This window comes from Bombus pyrosoma, linkage group LG12, assembly GCF_014825855.1.
Source record: "Bombus pyrosoma isolate SC7728 linkage group LG12, ASM1482585v1, whole genome shotgun sequence".
NCBI lineage: Eukaryota > Metazoa > Arthropoda > Insecta > Hymenoptera > Apidae > Bombus > Bombus pyrosoma.
The window spans coordinates 10,594,687-10,614,022 of record NC_057781.1 but is presented as its reverse complement, the minus strand read 5'-3'; the positions used below and the strand labels follow the sequence as shown (position 1 = coordinate 10,614,022).

The 19,336-nt window shown below is 41.8% G+C and overlaps 1 protein-coding gene across 3 annotated transcripts in view; it reads left to right on the top strand.

The window, feature by feature from the left end:
- The window catches only part of LOC122573821 (HIV Tat-specific factor 1 homolog), a 63,271-nt gene extending 46,980 nt beyond the window's left edge, over nt 1-16,291 (top strand). For 2 of the 3 annotated variants that reach the window (XM_043740718.1, XM_043740716.1), the window contains exons 4-8: nt 55-224; nt 6,958-7,144; nt 9,462-9,598; nt 10,613-13,287; nt 14,636-16,291. In XM_043740718.1, the coding sequence (XP_043596653.1) occupies nt 55-224; nt 6,958-7,144; nt 9,462-9,598; nt 10,613-10,931 (813 nt within the window). In that variant the 3' untranslated portion in view covers nt 10,932-13,287; nt 14,636-16,291. Of the gene's footprint in view, nt 1-54; nt 225-6,957; nt 7,145-9,461; nt 9,599-10,612; nt 13,288-13,852; nt 14,119-14,211; nt 14,380-14,635 lie in introns of all 3 variants that reach the window. The other variant, XM_043740717.1, reaches the window with a different exon arrangement.
- The last annotated feature ends 3,045 nt before the right edge of the window (nt 16,292-19,336 follow it).

The window sequence follows — 19,336 nt, the reverse complement described above, 5'->3', positions numbered from 1 at the left end:
TATTTAATTAACCTTTCGTTTTTTCTTCAATCTTTTTTTTTATTTTTTGTTCAGGTCGAATCGGTGGATTTGGCGTTAAAGATCTTGGATAAGTCTCAAATCAGGGGTAAAACGTTGTCTGTTCAGAGGGCAAAGTTTCAAATGAAGGGAGACGCGTACGATCCAGCCTTGAAACCGAAACGGAAAAAAAAGGATAAGGAGCGACAGAAAAAGTTGCAAGATAAGTAAGTCACATACCGTAGATATTTCATTCTTTTTTAAGATGGATTTTTAATCATAAATTAGAACGAAGGTAAGGCCGTAACTGAATTACTTTGCTTTTCGTAATTTTATTATCATCTTTTATCGAGCGATAAGCAAATCGCTGTGCAAAGAAAGAAGAGAAGAAATTCATTTAGCTTAAAATATTGTGAAAGGTATAATATATTTTTCAATTTATTGCGAAGGAATATTGCAGTTGTAGCTTCTATCTTATTAAGACAGAAGGAAAAGGAAAGAAATTTATTTATTTGAAAATAATTTATTATAAATATATTATGAACGAGTTTCCAATGCCGATAATAGCATCGAATACGGCATAAATTTGGAGCTTAAATTCACATTTTCACCAGTGTTTCTTACCACGATATCTTGCTTTTATCTTGTAAGTCTATTTCTCTACTGCATCTTCTAACTTTATTACAGTATTTTGTATCCCCCCTGTAAAAACTTTAAACAAAGTACATTACGCGATTTTACGGTTCCAAGCGCACTGTGATTATAGAACCATCACTTCGATCTTTTTTCACCGTCAGAAACCGTGAAGAATCCGCGATCAGAGTGAATTCTCGCATCGAGCAACTCCGTAAAATCGCCTCTTAAACCATTTCGAGCGTTTCTTTCCATTCATGTCGGTTCATTCATCTTTTCGTGTTGGCAGCCGTCTAAGAATCTGTATCGTATGTTACCGCTCAATCTCCGCGGTATCGAGATACGTGTCATCTTCACGCTCGATTTACGCTAGTCTCTAGTTACCGTATACTTTGGCTAACGCAAATATTATTCTGCGCTCTTCGAGGATTGATTTACTACCAAGTGTCAGTGTATTGACACCTCGATTGGACATCGTTTAACCTATTTTTCATTTTACGTATTCCTCCGTTTAGAAATAGGATAGATTAGTATTCTAAAGTGCATAAAATTTGAATACGTTACGGTAGAAAATTCCAAAAAATAATTTAATATCGAATTGGTGTAGAACTTGTATCGACGAGTTGTAAAATTATTTAACTGCCATTTTTATGTCACTTATGGCCTAATCTAACAAAGGTTAAAACGATAAGAAACATTATATAATGTCACGAAAAATTCACAGAACTAATGTTTTTGTTGTAATATTTTGTATTTAAGGATAGATACCTCTCCTCCTTTCAACGTTTCTGAAAAAAGAAAAATGACAAATTCTTTCTATCCTCGTACTTCTCAAAATTCCGGCCCTCCGATCTCGTTCCATCTAGCCTGACCCAGCTACAGAAATAGAAGCGTAACAAATTGTGCAAAACGAATCAAATCATTTCGCTGTTTCATTTTTCTCTTCGTTACGAAATGGAATGTGTTCGCCAGTGGCCATCGTTGAAACTCGGTTGTCTTGGCACGAACCGGATGCCACGAGGGTCCAAGTTGCTCGAGATGCCGCCAGACTGCTTGGCGTTGGCGGATTCCGGTAAAAGCAGCTGCACGAGTCGATTACTCACGCCGTGCCTGAACGTTACGGGCCGCGCGTATAACGCGCTTCGCGCCGCATCACACCGCTGTACTTTCTTGCACGCGTCTACTTTCCTTTCTCAACTGCGAGCAAAAAGGCGCGGCTCTCTTCTCATCTCGCGGACCAGACATATGCGATGCTGCATCACGATGCACCGTATACCTTCCCTTTGTCTTTTTCTTCTCGGCGATCGACGAGCATCTTCCGGATGTTCGCCAGGCAAATGATTCTACTTGCCGAGTTTCTTACAAGATCTCGCCGTTTGCAATTTTTGGCCATTTTTGAGGCGCTGTACAATTCTCTTGGGAAACGAACACAGCGATTCGTATTTGGTTCAGATTTGGTAGCTCGGAACGTCGTTGCCTCGAAAACTTTGTCGTTAGGCTGCGGACTCGCATCAATGGGAAATTTAAAGGCGCGAAAGAGGAGCGTAATATAACGCGCATCACGAAACACAGGTTTCATTTTCGGAATTTATCGCGGAAGAACGGGGAACAGTTTCGAGGTTTGCGTTTGGAAAATATGAGAGCGTTTTGATTTTTATCGTCGGTAGGGGGAAAAATGGCGTAACGTGCAGACTTTGCATTCACCCTAAATTTTAATAAAGATCGCACGTTTCTTTTTCACGGAGTGAGGCTACATCGAATTCAAACGCAATTGGTACGAGCTTTCTCTCAAGCGTGCCGCGCTTTCCTAATACCACAGTTCTTTCACGACGAATATATGCAAAAAGTGGTATGCGGCACTTTGATAAACGCGTTGGCGAAATTTTCTTTTGAAAGGGAAACTTCTTACAAATTTTCCACGGGTTTTGCTCGTGCGTTGCGTATAACGTTTCAATTTTGTTACAAAAGTTATTTTAATTGATTATATAAATATATGGAATACAATTTTTTAATCGAGAAAGATTTTTATAAATTTTTATAGCGTTTCCCTCTCTTAATTGAAATAGGTATCTCATGACAGACTTAATAAACTGAAACAACCCAGAAGATAAAGGAGGAGAGAACTTTCAACAAGATGATTCATCACTTTGCAGAGAAAATGGTTTCAACTGTTACCGAGCAACGATTCGATTAGTTTATTTCAGTGTAAATCCATCGAGTTGCACGTCCACGTTACGTTACATTTCCTGTTTCGAGAAATACTCGAAGAACCTATCTGTGGAACACGCAGAGGAACGTTAGGATCGCTCTGTTTATCTCGGCACGATATTTTCTTCGGGTCTACGTCTTCGTTAAGGTTTCTCTTTCTCTGTTTTATTACTTTTGAATTCCACGATGTTCTAGAAGCCGTGCAAGAAGAATATTCTAACGTAAGCGTTTCGAGTTCTGCGACGATGAAAGTTAATATTTTTTAAAAGCGTTTCTCCGAAACGGAATATTTTATTTTCGCCAGAGCCATAAAAAGTGCGAGCAAAAGGAGGACGGTGGCAAAAAGAACGAGTAAAAAAGATCGTTAATTAAATATCGAAACTGTTCTTTGGAATTTTTATGAAAATTTGGTACCGTGCGTTGCTGGAAAGATGACAAAATGAATTTAGAGTGGTGGGGGCAAGGCAGGCGCTGCTTTGTATCGTTCGCCGTCACGCGTTGCTCTGTTATTTTGTTCGTATAGCTGACACTTTCGACCAATACGCGTGCTTATCCTTACGATCGTGTTGAGTCTATACGAAATAACTAATCAGAGCCGCATTCCTTACGCTAGTCATTCTCCCAATACTTGCGCCGAGCTTGGAAAGTAAGATCTAATTTTGCTCGAAACACGCTCTTTTTCTTGTTCGTCCTTTTCTTTTTTGCATTCTCTCCGACTTGGTTTCTACGGATATACCGTGAATCATGGACTTACTTTTTGTTTACAAAACGAGGTCCATGTTTGGTTGGAATATTCCTTTTCTGCCTTTCCGTGTTACTTTATTTTCTGTAACCGCAATATTCAAATTATTTCCTCTGTCGCAAGTTGCATTAAAAAAATGGTCTATTCATTGCCATCGTCTAAACATAAACTTTATTCGTAAAAACTTTCTTTATCCATTTTTCTCTCTCGATATTTTTGCTATCGCACGGAAGGCAGATCGTAAACTGAATTCACCGTCCGTCAATTAATCGTTGCTCTCACCGTTCACAGTTCCCTATTATCGTTTCAAGTCGAACAGCTTCGAGTTGATCGGTTTGGTGACCAAGGCAAGACGTATCGGCTCTGAGATCCTCGAGTACACCTGGAACAGGGTCCTTATCTGCACGCGGTATTCGTAATCATCGGTTAGTCGAGCGTCTGCTGTCTTCATCGGTGCGCACGGGTATCTGCCTAAGGACGAGAGCAAGAGAGTTCGATGGCCTGAACTTCGTGAAAACCAGTTATTTGCGAACGAACCAGGCCCTCCTCGACTGTTCTTTGCCGGAAGTCGCGGCTCTAACGGTCTTTTAGCGTTCGCAAATCGACTGAATATCTCGTTTTCCTATTCCTACGATTTTCTCTTTTAGCCTGGATGTCGATCGGCCTGTTCGATTCCATAACGATTCCCACGTTTTCAATCGCGCGTACACGCCCTTATATATTCGCTCTTACTATAGAAAATTTCCTGACTCGGCAAAACGACCAAAAGAGACGCGAGCAAATAACTATCGCGTATAGCGAGAGTCGTTAGACTAATACCATAAATCTGTTGGAAGAATGTCCATCCAGAAGTAAAGATTTATTAGGCATACGTAGTAAGCGCATAGTGTGCAGCGTTTAACGCGTGTCCATTTATCAATACGTATAATTTTATGCGGCCCGGCATTGCCATGTTTAATAAGCCGATCGTACGGTATAACCTCGACAAACCTTGCACAGTGACACTTGGTTAATTTATCTTCTCAATCAGCTTGCGAATTTTATCGAGCGTAGCGATGTATAGCGGCAGATCTGCTCTATCGGCTGCCGATTTCACACTTGCTTAATCATGGTATAAATATTAATGATGCCTCGATCAGACGAGAGCTCTAATCGACAATCATAACGCGCAACCTTAATTAATATTATCTGATTTAAGCTAATCGGAGATTAGCTTAATTGATTCCCGGGGGTGGAGATTAAGTCCGTATGTAATTGTATCCAAGGGTGTCATAAGTCATAACTTCCTGGCCGGATAATATAGCGTACGTATAGTAATAATATATAATATGCGCGTATAGTAATTCGCAGCTGTACGTAATTGTCGATTAATTTAGCGCGGCATAACGCTGGAACGTTTATAAATCGTATCTCATCGTGTCATCGATTCTATCGACGGTATAATTCGATAATCGGTAGTGAAGATTACGAATAGTTGGAACGTTTAAAATGTTTTCCAAAAGTCCATATTTCTTAGCTCCGTTGGAATGTTGGTGCGTTGAGAATTCGCCGAAAATATGATCGAGATTTGTAATAGTATTGTAAAGTACGTCACATTCCTAGAATTTCCAGAGTGCTTTCCAACTATTCGATAACGTTGCAAAGCTCTCTGGGGTGAGATCGCCGCTTTCAACAATGTTACAAACGCTTTCTTGGCGCTGACAGAATTGACCTGCCACTTTTTACGTCAAGCAAAATGTTGCAAAATCGTGTGTAATATCTTTAAATCTGCTACTTTCACGAGCAGGAACATCGGAGGTAAAAGTTGTAAGATATTTTTGAAAATCTCAATTCGATCGAAGCTAAAAACGTCAATTGATACAAATTATATCGTTAGGTCGTAATAGCGCTATATTACTTAGGCTCATTCTTTGCTATTGTGTGCTCTACTGTTGCAACCATATCTCGATGTAACTGTAAGTAAATATTTTAATTCATTTGTTATTGCCGAAACGATCAACAGTGGGTCGTTGTTTATCCGAAGGGCAGAAACAGTTCGTACAATAGTTCTCTGATTCTCTCGGCTATATATATGACTTTCCGTTCATACAGTAGGAATTCACGTTCAGATAAATGGATTAAATCGACAGTTCATTTACTCCGGAATTAATAAAAATTTCGTTGGAATAAGTGGAGTTGGGATAAACGAAGTTGCACAGCGTTTGAAATACGATAAAAACCTATGAATATCCGATGGACGCGAATTTAGAATTTATAAATAGCCGGCGGCAACATGTCGAGAGCTGAATTGTGTTTTCTTCTACTAAAAAAGGTTAAACGCTCCAGTTGGAATGCAGTGGCGAACAAATGTGTTAACACTTGCCATAATCTTAGAACTCGTTGGGAGTCTGCCACACACGATGGCCGCAAAATGTTACGGCTCATTAGTTTGGCTAACCGAACCTTGTAGAGTTACGAGAGGATAAAGCGAGATCTATACGGATGATATAAACAAAAAAAAAAAAAAAACAAAAACAAAAAGAGAAATAGCGGAACCATCGTCTTGTTCATCTGTGTCTACACAGAAATAACTTCAAGATACCTGTAATTAGAAAAATTGACGCGTTAAAGAGCTGTGTAAGATTTGAGAAAAATATCGTACCCGCTTGTGATATTCGAAAGCTATTTAAATTTGAACGTTCAAAGCACACGTATCGATAGGTATATCGATACTAAAGCCCGGGAAAAATCAGAAATTACGCGATCATTTTGATCTTTACGATCCATTGTTTCTGACATTTTTCAGAATAAACGTTGACAGCGCGAACAACACAAACAACGCTATGTCGTATGTACACATCGTGATACAGTCACGTCACGTGTGTAATTTAAGTAAACGTTCTTCCATCGGCTGATGCATCTAGGATTGTTGCGCACTATGCATAAAATGAAACGACTCGTACGATGTCTATACGTAGCATGGAATTACTGCGGTTTCATTGCAGTGTCTAGTTCACGCCTTGCAAATTACAAAAGGCTACGCGTACTACCCACTTCTACAACACACCGTGTAATATTCTCTGTATATAAACGCGATTATCTCGTTAAAGCTTACGCAAACGCGTTTCTACCTTTAAATTTCATGTATTTATTTTAAATGGAAATTCAGCTTTTCATGTTGTCCCGTGAAATCTTCTAATCGATTCTATAGCTGGAATACGCATAATTATACAAGAAGGATAGCTTTTGAACGAAAGTAACAGATATAGTTTGAAAGAAAAGATAATCAGGTCAGAAAATTTGACAAAAATCGCAGTACAGCAGATGGATAAAAGCTTCCAATTGTTGTATAAATCGTTGTAAAATGCGTCGTCAATGATATTAATTTTTTGTCCTAGATTGTTTGATTGGAGACCTGAACGTGTGTTGGGTGAACCGCTGAAGCACGAAAGGGTGGTAGTTATAAAAAACTTGTTTTCTCCGGAAGACTTCGATCAAGAAGTGTCGTTACTGCTGGAGTATCAACAGGATATTAGGTCCGAGTGCCTAAAATGCGGCGACGTCCGGAAAGTTGTCATTTACGATGTAAGTAATCTCGTATTTTCTTTTCTGTTAACAAACCCGAGTGAAAGAGAATATCAACGAAGAAACAAAATTATACACGTTCGATTTAATTTCTTATTATCGTATTATCATTAATTTTTATCATAAATCCTGCTGTAACAATAGCTTTCGAGGTATTATACATTTGGAACAATTATTTTAAACAAAGTACTTATTAAACGAGCTACAACGCAGGCAGGCTGATTATCTACTTTAAAATACGTAATGTAACAGGCATGTAATTAGCTTAACCGCGTAACAATTAAAGTAGATACAATGCAGTAATTAGGAACATTTTAAAACAGAATTTCTTGCTCGAATCTAATCATTCGTTCAACCAAATTTCACCATAGTAGATAAAATATCAGGCGTTGTATTGTCACTTAGAAATTATAGATAGAGCAAAGAATGAGAAACGAACGTTGTATTAATATTACTCTATAATACCAATTACAAATTCTCAGAACATTTTTATTAGCCCGAATCTTACGCATAGGTCTTGTTATAACGATGCTTTATAAATTCATAGATTATACAACAGATACAATGGTCCAATATGAAATCTAGGTCAATTAGTACCGCATTCTGTGTCGTGTAGATCATCACTGACTCGTCGATAAGCTTTCCATTCTGGCCCTCTAATCTCACGGTTATTAAGAGTAACATACACTTAGCAAACGCTTATATTTCATAAATATTTCATCGAGTATAGAATATTACGTACGTAGCTTCCACGAAATAACGAGATTCTAAATTAAACGAACGAGTAATATCGACTAGTCATCGACATTGAGAACGGAGCAGTTACAGACAACCGGAAAAATTGATCTCGCCGATGCACAGATAGAGAACGATGAGTCAAGACAAGGTATTTAGAAGATGCAGAGCAGAAAGATGGGGATAACAAAGAAGTTGCTGCTCCGTGGCCGACGCGAATAAACCTTCGAAAAGGGATGACCTAACCCCATAAATTCGCAACGAGACACTCCCAGTCGGCGCGTCTCAACCGTGAATCCATTCAATGTCAAAGTGAATTCCATCGTCTGCCATAGGACCGGTTACACCGTACCAAACGTCGCGTCGGAGCGTGCGAGAAACGCGTGTTCGAGATCAAAAGCGGCGCGTGAAAGGAAATTTCGTGGCAGCCAATTTACCCGTGATCGTCGCTGCCCGTATTTTCCAGGCCGCTTTCGAACCGCGCGTAACACGGTAAAAAGTTGCTCGATGAAAAAAACGAAAGATACGAGAGAAAAAAGAAGGAGTCGATCCTTGAGACCGAATTTATGAACAGACGATGCGTTTTACGGCGTTCACCGACTTCTCGTCGATTCGGGCAATATCGTTCCAGCGTAATTTCCGGTTAGCCCTTCTTTTTTTTTTTGTCAAGGTGGTCGTCTTTGCTCCGTGCTTCCTCTTTCTTGCTCTTTTTCTGTATTTTTTTCACTCCGGCGTGGAAAACGCGCGATTGGTCGTGAGTTTCTGGCAAAAGCTTTTCAGACCATCCTTTTTTGTTTTCTTCTCCGCTTCTTTTTTCTTCTCTTTTCAGCGAATTCCGCGCGATCGAACGATTTATTCTAAATTTGTACTTCGCAAAATATATAAAGTAATTATCGGGCGTATGCACATGCAATTTTTCAGCTACAGATCCGAACGTACGTATGTTTATCGCGTATCTGTAACGAAGGCTAATGGATAAAACGAAGAGTGTGCCGATTGATCTAACGAGGTACAACGTAAGAAAAGAACAAAGAATCTCATGTCGCGCATGGGGTCAGACAGTAAAATTAATGTTCAAACCGAAGGCTCATAAATTGTGGTTTAAGTCCGAGACGAGAAAAGTATTGCGAGGGACTGTGGGCGACGCGAGGCCAGCCTCGAGTCGTAAAAGGGGAAGACAGGGATTCATCTTGGTACAAAAGCGTGTGTGATGCGAATGGAAAGACGATGAACGTATATCTTGGTTTAACTAACTGGGCCATTGTTTAATTATAGCGTACATTTTGTCGATTTGAGTTAAGTTCCAACGGTGAAACGAGAAAATTGAAGCAAACGAACAAAATTCTACGACTGCGAACGCAGCAAAATTCTGTTAGAACGAAGCGTATGAAAGATACAATTTCAAAATGGGAAAGAATGATATAAAGAATGATCGTTGGTTTCTCCCGTTACTTACATACAGTGACTTATGAACTTATTCGAACATTTTCTATTCGATATTTAATTTCAGTTTGATATTTATTTAATTCTGGCAGAAGGGAAAGTTCAGAAGTTTGAACGCAACATTTCTTGTACTTCACAGAGACATCCAGAAGGTGTTGCCCAGGTAACATTTCGAGAACCAGCAGAAGCACAGGCTTGTATTCAATTATTGAACGGTCGTTGGTTCAGTCAGAGGAAGATATCGGCAGAAATCTGGGATGGCAAGACGAAATACAAGTAAGTTTACCCGTTGCTTCTCCTCTCTGCTGTCGGTTTTACCGACCTGCCAGAGTTAAGTCGGGCTTAGTCGATAGTTGACCGTCCATCGAGATTCCCAATCCGCTTACGTTCCGCTTCTGAAGCCGCTCCTTCCTTGCTCCTCGAGTCTGATTTATCGACACGAATTCTATAAAGAATATGAAAGTTTATTTTGGAGTTATTTAAAAATATTATTATATTACAATTAAGAAGGATTAAAAGCACAGTAACTTTCTGCTTTAGTCGCACAGTTTCTATAAACACGAATAAGCATTATAGAACACCATGTTTTATTCGAAATTGTAAAATATTCTAGATTCTATTCTATAGTTTACCTAGGATTTTATAATTACGTCTCAAACGAGCGATTACATTTGTCTTTGATATCAATTACGGATAATATTGTTATCTTACTGTGGCTTGATCGATAACGTTGCAAGCTACACAGGAAAGCTTGTATAAAATTATATTTATTTCTTTTTTGAATAGCCGATTTTACAGCGATTACAAAATGTATGCGTCTTTATTGTTATTATTTCTCTAACGCGTCATAAATATTTGCAATATTATTTTTACATCCTGTTATCATATATAGGATTCGACATTGCCGACTTTCGTACAGAGCGTCTCTTTCGATTTTTATATAATTTGTTTAATATTATGTACATTTATTGCAGCTAGTTTCACTACAAAATATATTTTCAGTATTATTTATTCGTTTTATCGTCCAAATCGGTTGATAATTTTATTTCTTCCATAGCTTATCTAACGATAACCCATTAACCTGACATATCGCCAATTTTTATTCATTTACCAATGTATCTTTCTCATTCCTAATTATTTCAGCTTTTACCGATAACCGCTTCTATCTTCCTTATCCTACTAATTTCCCAATAGCCTAATAATAAAACAGGCAGAACGATAAAGCATCGCGGAGTGCGGCAAACGTTGACGGCGCGCTCGTCAAATCGATTTCCATCTTCTTCTTTTTAGGGTTACGGAAACCGACGCGGAAGTGGAAGCTAGAATCGCCAAATGGGATAAGTATTTGGAGGATGGCGAGGCAGAGAAACGACAGGAAGCCGCGGACAATGAGAATAGAAAGGAGCAGAAAGGAGAGGAAAGGTCGGTGGTTCCAGAGGAAGCGGAATTGTCTGAAACGACGATAGAGGCTTCTGAAAAAACGGGAACGGCGCAACAGACGAATGTTACGGAACGTTCAAAGACGTTGGAAACTACCAGTGAAGCTGAAGTATCTGCGAGTTCCGGGGATTTAGAGCATTTAGAGGAATCGCTTAAGAATAATGCATAAAATAAGGAAAATTCCAACGGCAGACTAATGAATAAATTCTTCAAACGAGGACTATCGAGAGCAAAGTTGACGATCATGATTAAAGAGTATTAGAAAGTAACTCGTACCTTATTGTTGAATATCCAGGTACTGTTGTATAATATAGCTCCACAGTCATGTTCCGGTTATTCAAATCAGATGAAATAAAGAGTAATTTTCCCTGTATCTTATGATTCATTAATTCCTCACCTTTGTAACTATTAATTTTCCTTTTGATTTTTCAATAGGTTGACGTAGCTCGAAGAGTTTAAACTGTACAGGTTTTCTCAACGAATCGTTCGACCGTGGATGTTGGTGTAAATTCATATTTTTTATAAATACCTATCTATAATTACAGAAGTAGGATCAGAAACTTATTTCATCCGCTAGATACTATAACAAGTACTTTACGTATTTTACGTATTTTTCCATATTGCGTGTATTTTACGATATTCGGATATTTCGTTCGTCAAAACAGAGATCGATCGCAAGTGCGTTTAATCCGATGCGTATGGCGATCGGTTGCGATATCAACGAGAAATTCCATCCTTTTGAAAGGTTTTCGTGATAGATTCGAACCGGTTGGTTCCCATCGACGAACACGGAGCTGGGTTCCGCCGCCGCTTCGCGGTTCAGCGACAGAAGAAGAGCCGACGGAATCGCGTTTTTTGATAGATCAGCAACAGCCTCTCACGGCCGAGGTCCCACGAACCAGCTGAGCACACGGATCGGTCGGAATGCCGAAATAGCAAATTAGGGGATTCCAGGAGATCTACCCTCTCTCTTCCACTTATTTCTTGCTTCCTTCTTACTCTCGTTTACATGCTTTTGCTCTTGTCCGCCCTGAACACCACGCGGATCTGCTTCTGCCGCTTCGTCTCGGCTCTTCCGACAAACTTAATCTAGCAATGATCTATCGTTTCATCGAGAATTGCATCGCTAGATTATCACGACCGGATGATTGCTTTCGTGTTCGTATAATTTTATTCGATTCGATTTGCCTGATCTTCGAAGAAATGGAATTTTAACGTTTCAACGTTACGTGTTGATCGATTGATCTTATTATTTTGATGTCATCGAGTATTTGAAGGAAATTGGGTTTGGATCAGAAAAATAGAAGGAATGCTGCGAGACTACGTAAGGTTACTAGGTAACATAGGACTAGGTAAGATTTAGAAAATCGAAGGATTTTGTATCTGTTTTTTAATGAGAACGAAGATTCGAAATAGAAAAATGGACAGATCGTTTGTCGATGTTTCTCTTCTTCTTACAGTTCCTGGATACGTGGCGTTGTTTTTTTTCTCTCTCCCGAGGGAATTTTTTCTTCTTCGAAAGAAATAATTTATTCGCGAATTAATACCGTAGTTATTGTGAAATTATTTCTCAAGCACTGTATCAGTGTCAGCTAATAGAAGGCGACATTTGCGCTTCAAGCGACAGTAATGCTACAGATTTCCACATCGAAGAAGATTGCACAACAGGTATGCAACAACCACTTCAAAGATCCATATTTAACACAATGGCTACATAAGTGCATTTCAAGTTTAATCCCTACGGCACAGTTATGCCGCGTTCGTGCGTTGAATCCGTAACTATTTAACCTGGTTGTTGCATCGTTACACTGGATGCTCGTTAACAAAAACTACTTGTGTCTTTTTCATTAGCAAATTATACTTCACAGCATAGAGCATGATCTCCGGTCCGTCTCCGCTTAATTGCATTATCTCAGTTCAGGTTAAAATAATCGAAGCGCTAATGGAACAGATCTTTAGTCTCACGAATTCACGGAATTTTTCATGTTTTTAACCGGACTCTGATCATTCGCTGTCTTCGCTGTTAAATACAAATTTCAAGCTATCGCACGATTTATTCGCAGACGTGCAACAAACAATTTTATGTCCTTGAATCATTGATACAACGTGTAGCGGCATATGCGTCATAGGACGTTTCATAGTTGTTTACCACAGAGGATTAACACTGTACGACGCACGTAATGTAATAAACAAACTCTGAACAAAGCAATTTCGCTGCTACGTACAACCTACAACCGGCGACAAGTTCAAACCTTCCGGTACCTCCCCTCGACTAGTATAAATAGACGACCATGTTCTCCAAAAGTCAGTCAATCGAGCGAATAAGTATAACGAGTGAGTCTAGCGAATCAGCATAATTAGCATCAGTGTCGCAGTATCGCGCAATCTTACAACGAATATCGTCGAGTGAGAAACGCTTACGATTAACTTTTTTACGTTTTAAAATATCTGTAAATATAGTTGACTAAATTAACTCGTCTCGTTATTAATTTAACCAACAACGCGTCTCACCGTCCACCACCGATGTAAGTATGGTACTCGCTTCGACCGAATAATAATCTTACTAAACCAAAAGTAAGATACATTTCCAAAAATACACTTGCAAAAGATAGAACGCATATTCGACACCATACGAACATATTCGTTTATTATAAAAATATATATATTCACCCTTGTACATTTAACACATTCTCCGCTGCTCCGACATACCGTGGCTACCAAAGATGTCTACCAAAAACCCACTCGTCCTACCCAATTGTAAACAATACCTCGTTCGATAATCAGCCCGATTATTACAACGTCCATCGCTCACCGACAATTACCCCAAACTTCCACGTTCTCTTTCCCCTCTCAAATATCCAACCTTAAAAAACATAGGTACACCCCTACGCTTCCCTAAGATCACCGTTCTTTCTACACCTTTCTCTCGCGCATAACATTGTCTATGGTCGGTACGGGTGCGTGCATCCCTCTGGACGACAAGAGCAAGCATATTTCAGACGTCTCGTCCTATTGAGAACGACTCGAAAGGGAAGGCAAAACCCCCATGCGGCAATATCACCGACGAATTTAATGCCCGTCTATTAGCAGCGGGGTGCGGCTGATGCATTGTTCGAGTGGCCACGTGCAGGATGACTACCCCGCGAGGAAACGTTTGATCGTCCAACCGGCATAGGAAGAGAGAGAGAGAGAGAGAGAGAGAGAGAGACGATAGGAGAGAAAATAGAAAAAAAAGGACGCACGTCGTGTCACACTTGTCGAGGGTTATTGGATTTGGAACAGGCTATGGGGTGTTCTGCACGGACCTGCCGCGTTACACGGCAGATTAGGCGGCGGATACGAGGCGATTCACCACGGTCAAGTGTCGATACACTGACACTGTTTGCTCGTGTCGCCTTCGAGCGATGATCGACGGAACATTGTCGTTAATCGGATTTATGATACTGCAGGATCCTCTGTTATATACGGGACGTATGGTGTATTTGGTACTGTACGAGACTTTCGAGTGCATATTGCGTTGACGAGGAAGTGCAACTCGACGTTGCGTTAACGCGTTAACAAGTGGAGAGGAGTTAAGTGGAGTTGGCGCGAAAATTTCTGAAATATTTCCTTTTTAGGTATTATACTCGAACTCGAGCGATTCGAGATCGCTATACCAGTTTTGAACTCGTTAGATATACATATATTTGCGTTGAAATTCTCTTTCGCGCAGCTTTTTCAGAGCTTAACATCTCACTACGATTAAATTGTTAGTCGTTTCGAGCATTCGTCCACCCTTCGCGACACAACTTATCACCGTTGCCACGACTCGAACGAATCGCGTTTTCCTATAATCTACAAAGGCGAATCTAACCAATGCTCTTTCTATTCCAGAAACCTCGACTTCCATCGCCGCTGAAATCCGCGAAACCCAGCACACCTGTGTCCAATCTCCTTCGAAACATCCGTCGTATCTATCGACTCGTCTCGATCCGATCGTCGATCTCCTTAGTCGGCAGAAAAATTCGAAGCGCGGTTTTCAATCAGCTCACGGATTTGCCCGGAGCAACTGGGCGCGAGAAAATTCTGAAGCGGAGGAGGTCGGTAGTTCGTCTCTTCTTGGAGGCTCGGCTCGGCAAATTAAGCTTCCCAAAACACCGCGAAACTGTTAATTAAGACTCATTATGCGCACGGCCTGGCTGAGCCCGTGCGGGTTTGGGGTTGGAAGCGGCGAAAGGGTGGCGAACCGAGCTACCTACGGACGCGACAGAGGCAGACAAACGGGCAGACGGAGCAGGCGGCCAACCGACGACAGACAGAGAAAGACAGGCACGGACAAGGGGTGAAGCGAGACGAAAAGAAGAAGGTAAAGGTGAGATGGAAAGAGACACGGTACGTAGGTAGTAGCTCTGGTCGAGGCAGAGCCAAGAGGAGAGGGAGAGCGAGGTCTGCGACGAGCCGAAGCAAGAGAAAGAGGCGTTGGAGGTGGCGGTGAAGGAGGAGGGGGATGGTTTAACCCGAGTAGGAACTTCTTAATACCGCGACAGCAGTCGGGTTCATTGTGGGATCAATACAGAGACGACCAGGCGTAGGAGTGGCAACCGTTGCCTCATTGGACGTGGCGTTCCCGCATGGTGATTGGCCGGCCGTGGAACTACCAGGAGGCGTTTCCTTTGCCGTTAGCCCCTCTGTCGGGGTGAACGAAAGAGGGAGGCCAGGTCCTGACCCTCGCCAGGAAGGAGAGAACACGCGGCAAGCGAAAAAGACGGAGCGCCGCGGCGCGACCAGTTGGAAAAAGACGGCCGACCGGTCTACGGTGAGGGTGACACGACGCCGGGGGGTTCAGTCTGTGTTCGCCCATCAGAGACACATCACCAGCTACGATACGGTCCGGTTACGTCTCTCTTCGTCGCGAGGGTAGCTCCTTGCAGCCAGGTGTTTCGTGCCGAGATAATCGAAATCTTTTCCTCTGTCCACGCATCCAAGCTACCTTCCACTTGATGCGCGCGTTTCAACGTTTACGGTGATTCGAGTGCCGACGAACGACAGTTTGACGTTACGCCACGGGATTACGATTGGATGGAACATAAATTTTGAGATAGTTTCGACGGAGAACAGGTGTTTGGAGTACTTTCGAACGGATCTCATTGAAATTTGTAGTTGCGGTTTCGTGATTTAATCCTTGGATCCTTATCGAACGATTACCGTTGAAAAGAGAAGAATTTCAAAGGTATTGGGATAAAGATTGGTTCGATCGTCGAGAAGATTTGGACGACGAAGGCAACGTTTACGTCGTGAATATTCGGTCGCTGGAAAAAGCGATACGAAAGTAACAAAAGTCGAAGCTTATCGTTGATTTCTCGTTCGAGGGAACGACACGTGGATTCGAAGGACTCGCTACGATACAAACATTTTTACCTTCCAATTCAACCGCGCTCCGTGTCGTTACACGCATACGCATACACACACACACACACACATACATCTACTACTACTATCGCCACCACCACCACCACCACCACCACCACCACCACCATTGTTATTACAAAACATCGAAATACGTTCAGTGCTAAACGTGACTCGCAGTGAAAAATAGTCGGATCGTTGTTTTCTAAACGATCACAGTGACCGCTAGTGTGTCGAAAATACCGTGTTGACAAGCGTCAAGATCACTTCTCTCGTAAAAAAAAGAGTCAACGCCACATCACTGTATTTTTCTCCTGTACCGAGCAATACATCCTTTCTATTCATCAAAACAATCTGGTCGTTTAACTTTCGACGCTTCTGCGAGCATGCCAGAGTCGACGCAAAAACCGCCGCAACGATAGACGAACTCTTGGTTTCTCCATCGTCCACGTCGAAGCACAACGTAGGCAGAAATTTCGGAAACAAAACTCGTCGTTCGTTGACGAAACGCGTAACGTGAAGATGCGTGGATCCGCCTGACACTTTCGAACGATTGTTGCTACTCATTTCCGTAATAATTGATCGAACGAGTCGAACGATCGTCTGGCAATCGGACGACCAGGATATAACGAGTCGAAGAAGAGAGCAGGAGTGGAGGAGAGTGGACGAAGTGGAAACAAAAGATAGTGTACGAACGGGTGGTGCGACGTTCGGGTACGCACGTCGGCAGGCCGGCTCTGGGGTGCCGGGCCCGGGCGGGGTGATGAGCTGTTCCGAGGTGATGTATCAATATTATCCTTACCTCTACCAGAGGCCACCGCCGCCGCCGCCGCCGCACCCGACTCACCCTCATACGGCCCCGCACACCCATCCCCATGCGAATCCGCATGCGGCCCACGACAGCCCTACAAGGTCGGCGTCTTTTCAATCGTTCTCCGCGGCTACGGCGACGCATCAGTACGACAGGGTGAGTGACGTTATTTTATTCGTCTTTCTCTTTTTTCTTTTTCTTTTCGTCCGGTCGTTGATAAGAGTAAGTTAAAGTTAACGAGTAAGAAGAGCAACGGTCGATCCGTGTTGCTACTCGACTTTCGGATCGGCGAGCAATCGCCAAACGGCGGAACAATGTTCGTTTACGCTTTCGTTTTGCTGAATTTTATTTGAAGCGTTGGAAAACGAGTACTCGCTGGTTTGGATAACCTTTTTTTGCGCAACGAAACAGTCTTTTCATCGTACGCGAAACAAAGAAACCTCTTTTCGAGTAATATCAGCGTATTCCACGTATCGACTGTTCAAACGACGAAACGAACAGCGAAACAAGAAGAAAAATACGACCGTGGGTCGTGTTTGAAAAGAAACGAAGAAACGATCGCTGTTTGTGTTTGAGGAGCGACGTTTCGTGGCTCGTTACACGTCGTCAGGATCGTCGAAAATTTAGACGTCAACGGCTCGTCGGTATCCCGTTCCTAACACATTATTCATAAGAGTACGTGCTGTCATGCGGGACGTGTATCGCGCGGCTTGTCTCGTCTCGAGATTACAAGCTGGTCGCGCGTTTGAACGCGTCCCGCCTCTAAAAAGGACCACGACAGCCGCCAGTGCCGACCGACTGACTCGTCGTCCGACGTCCGATTTCCAATTCGTTCCCTCGGTAATAGCGTAACTTACAGAGATACGGATTGCGTAATATTCTTACGGGTCTTCCCTTCCATCCGCGTGATTTTTATTTTATCGACGGTGTAGTCTTTTTGCGGCCGAGGTTCGTCGAATTTTGTTCCCTCTACGGTGTTGTCGTTGTCTTTAGACGACGCGTGTATCGCGCTCTTGTAGTCGAAAGACGCGAGTTTTCGATTTTCAATGCTGGCAACATCAACCAGCACGTTGGATCGTAACACGATATTAATGACTGGCCGATTTGCTAACCAAAAACATTTATTTATTCCAACTAAATGTCGCAATCGGCGTATGAAACTCTATATCAAATTCTTAAGATAGCAAATGATCGCGTAATAATATGACGTCACCGTTGAAAATAATATTCGATGTTTATATAAATTACGTAATGACAAGCTCGCGACGACCTGTATAAACGACGGCCAAGCTCTAAATCTCCTTTCTCTCCTAACGATCGCGCGCGTTTCAAACAAAAGTCTTGACGAACGTTGCAAAAGTTTATCCGAATACACCAATGGTTGATCGTTCGTCGCGAAAAATATATAGAAAGCATAAAGCGTGAAATATCGGTATAGACGAATCACGTGCAAACCGTTTTGTTTAATCGGTCGGAAGATATCGAATTTCATGTTAGTTCAACGCTACAGTTCCTTCTGCGGTTAATATCGCGGGTGATCGTGGATATCGCGAGCGTTGAAATCTTGTTGGACAGGTCCCCGTTACGGATTATGACACCCCGCCAGCATTTGTTACGATATTTCAACCGCCCTAAGCGCTGTACACGCGCCGTGCCGGTACTGGATTCGAATTAGCGGAGTTCGTTTCGAAACTGGAGGAACTAGTTTGTCCCGTTGGCGCAAGTATCTCGAATCGACAGGTAGGTAAACGCATGGGGTGATGCGAAACTTTCTTTGAAAAAAGTTTGTCCGGCGAGTCGTGCACGTTGAAAATATTGAGAGCGTAGTCTGGATCGTTCGACAGTTGCGTAGTCGTCATGACATGACAAATTTTACGAGTGTGATATCGTCGTTCATTTATTTCAGTTTCGGTGTATATATCGAAATGTGAAAGAGCATTCTGATTATATCTGATCCGCGTACTTCGCGAAACGTTTACGCGAACATGTACGATGGGAAAAATTAGAGTAGTTGCTTAAACGGGAAATAAAACGTAGTTGAAACTCGAAGCGAATGAAAAGCATTGAAACGACGTTAAATTATTCGTCGCAGGCCGAAGATCTAATTAGAATTATTTTGTATTTGAAATTGGTATAAAGATATTCATAGCACTTGCTTTCGGCAAGCGTTTCTAAACCGTGATTATGAATCTCCGTGAACTTTGAATTATTTTCTGCATACTTCGCATTCGCCGCTACATTGTGTTTTAATAGAAATACCGTTGTGACGTGCTTGGCCTCCGTCGAGTGATCCGTCGTCTGCCATTATTATTGTTTGCGAAATAGCATTACAAACGTTGCATAGCAAAATTAAAATACGCCTTCGTATTATTAAATTC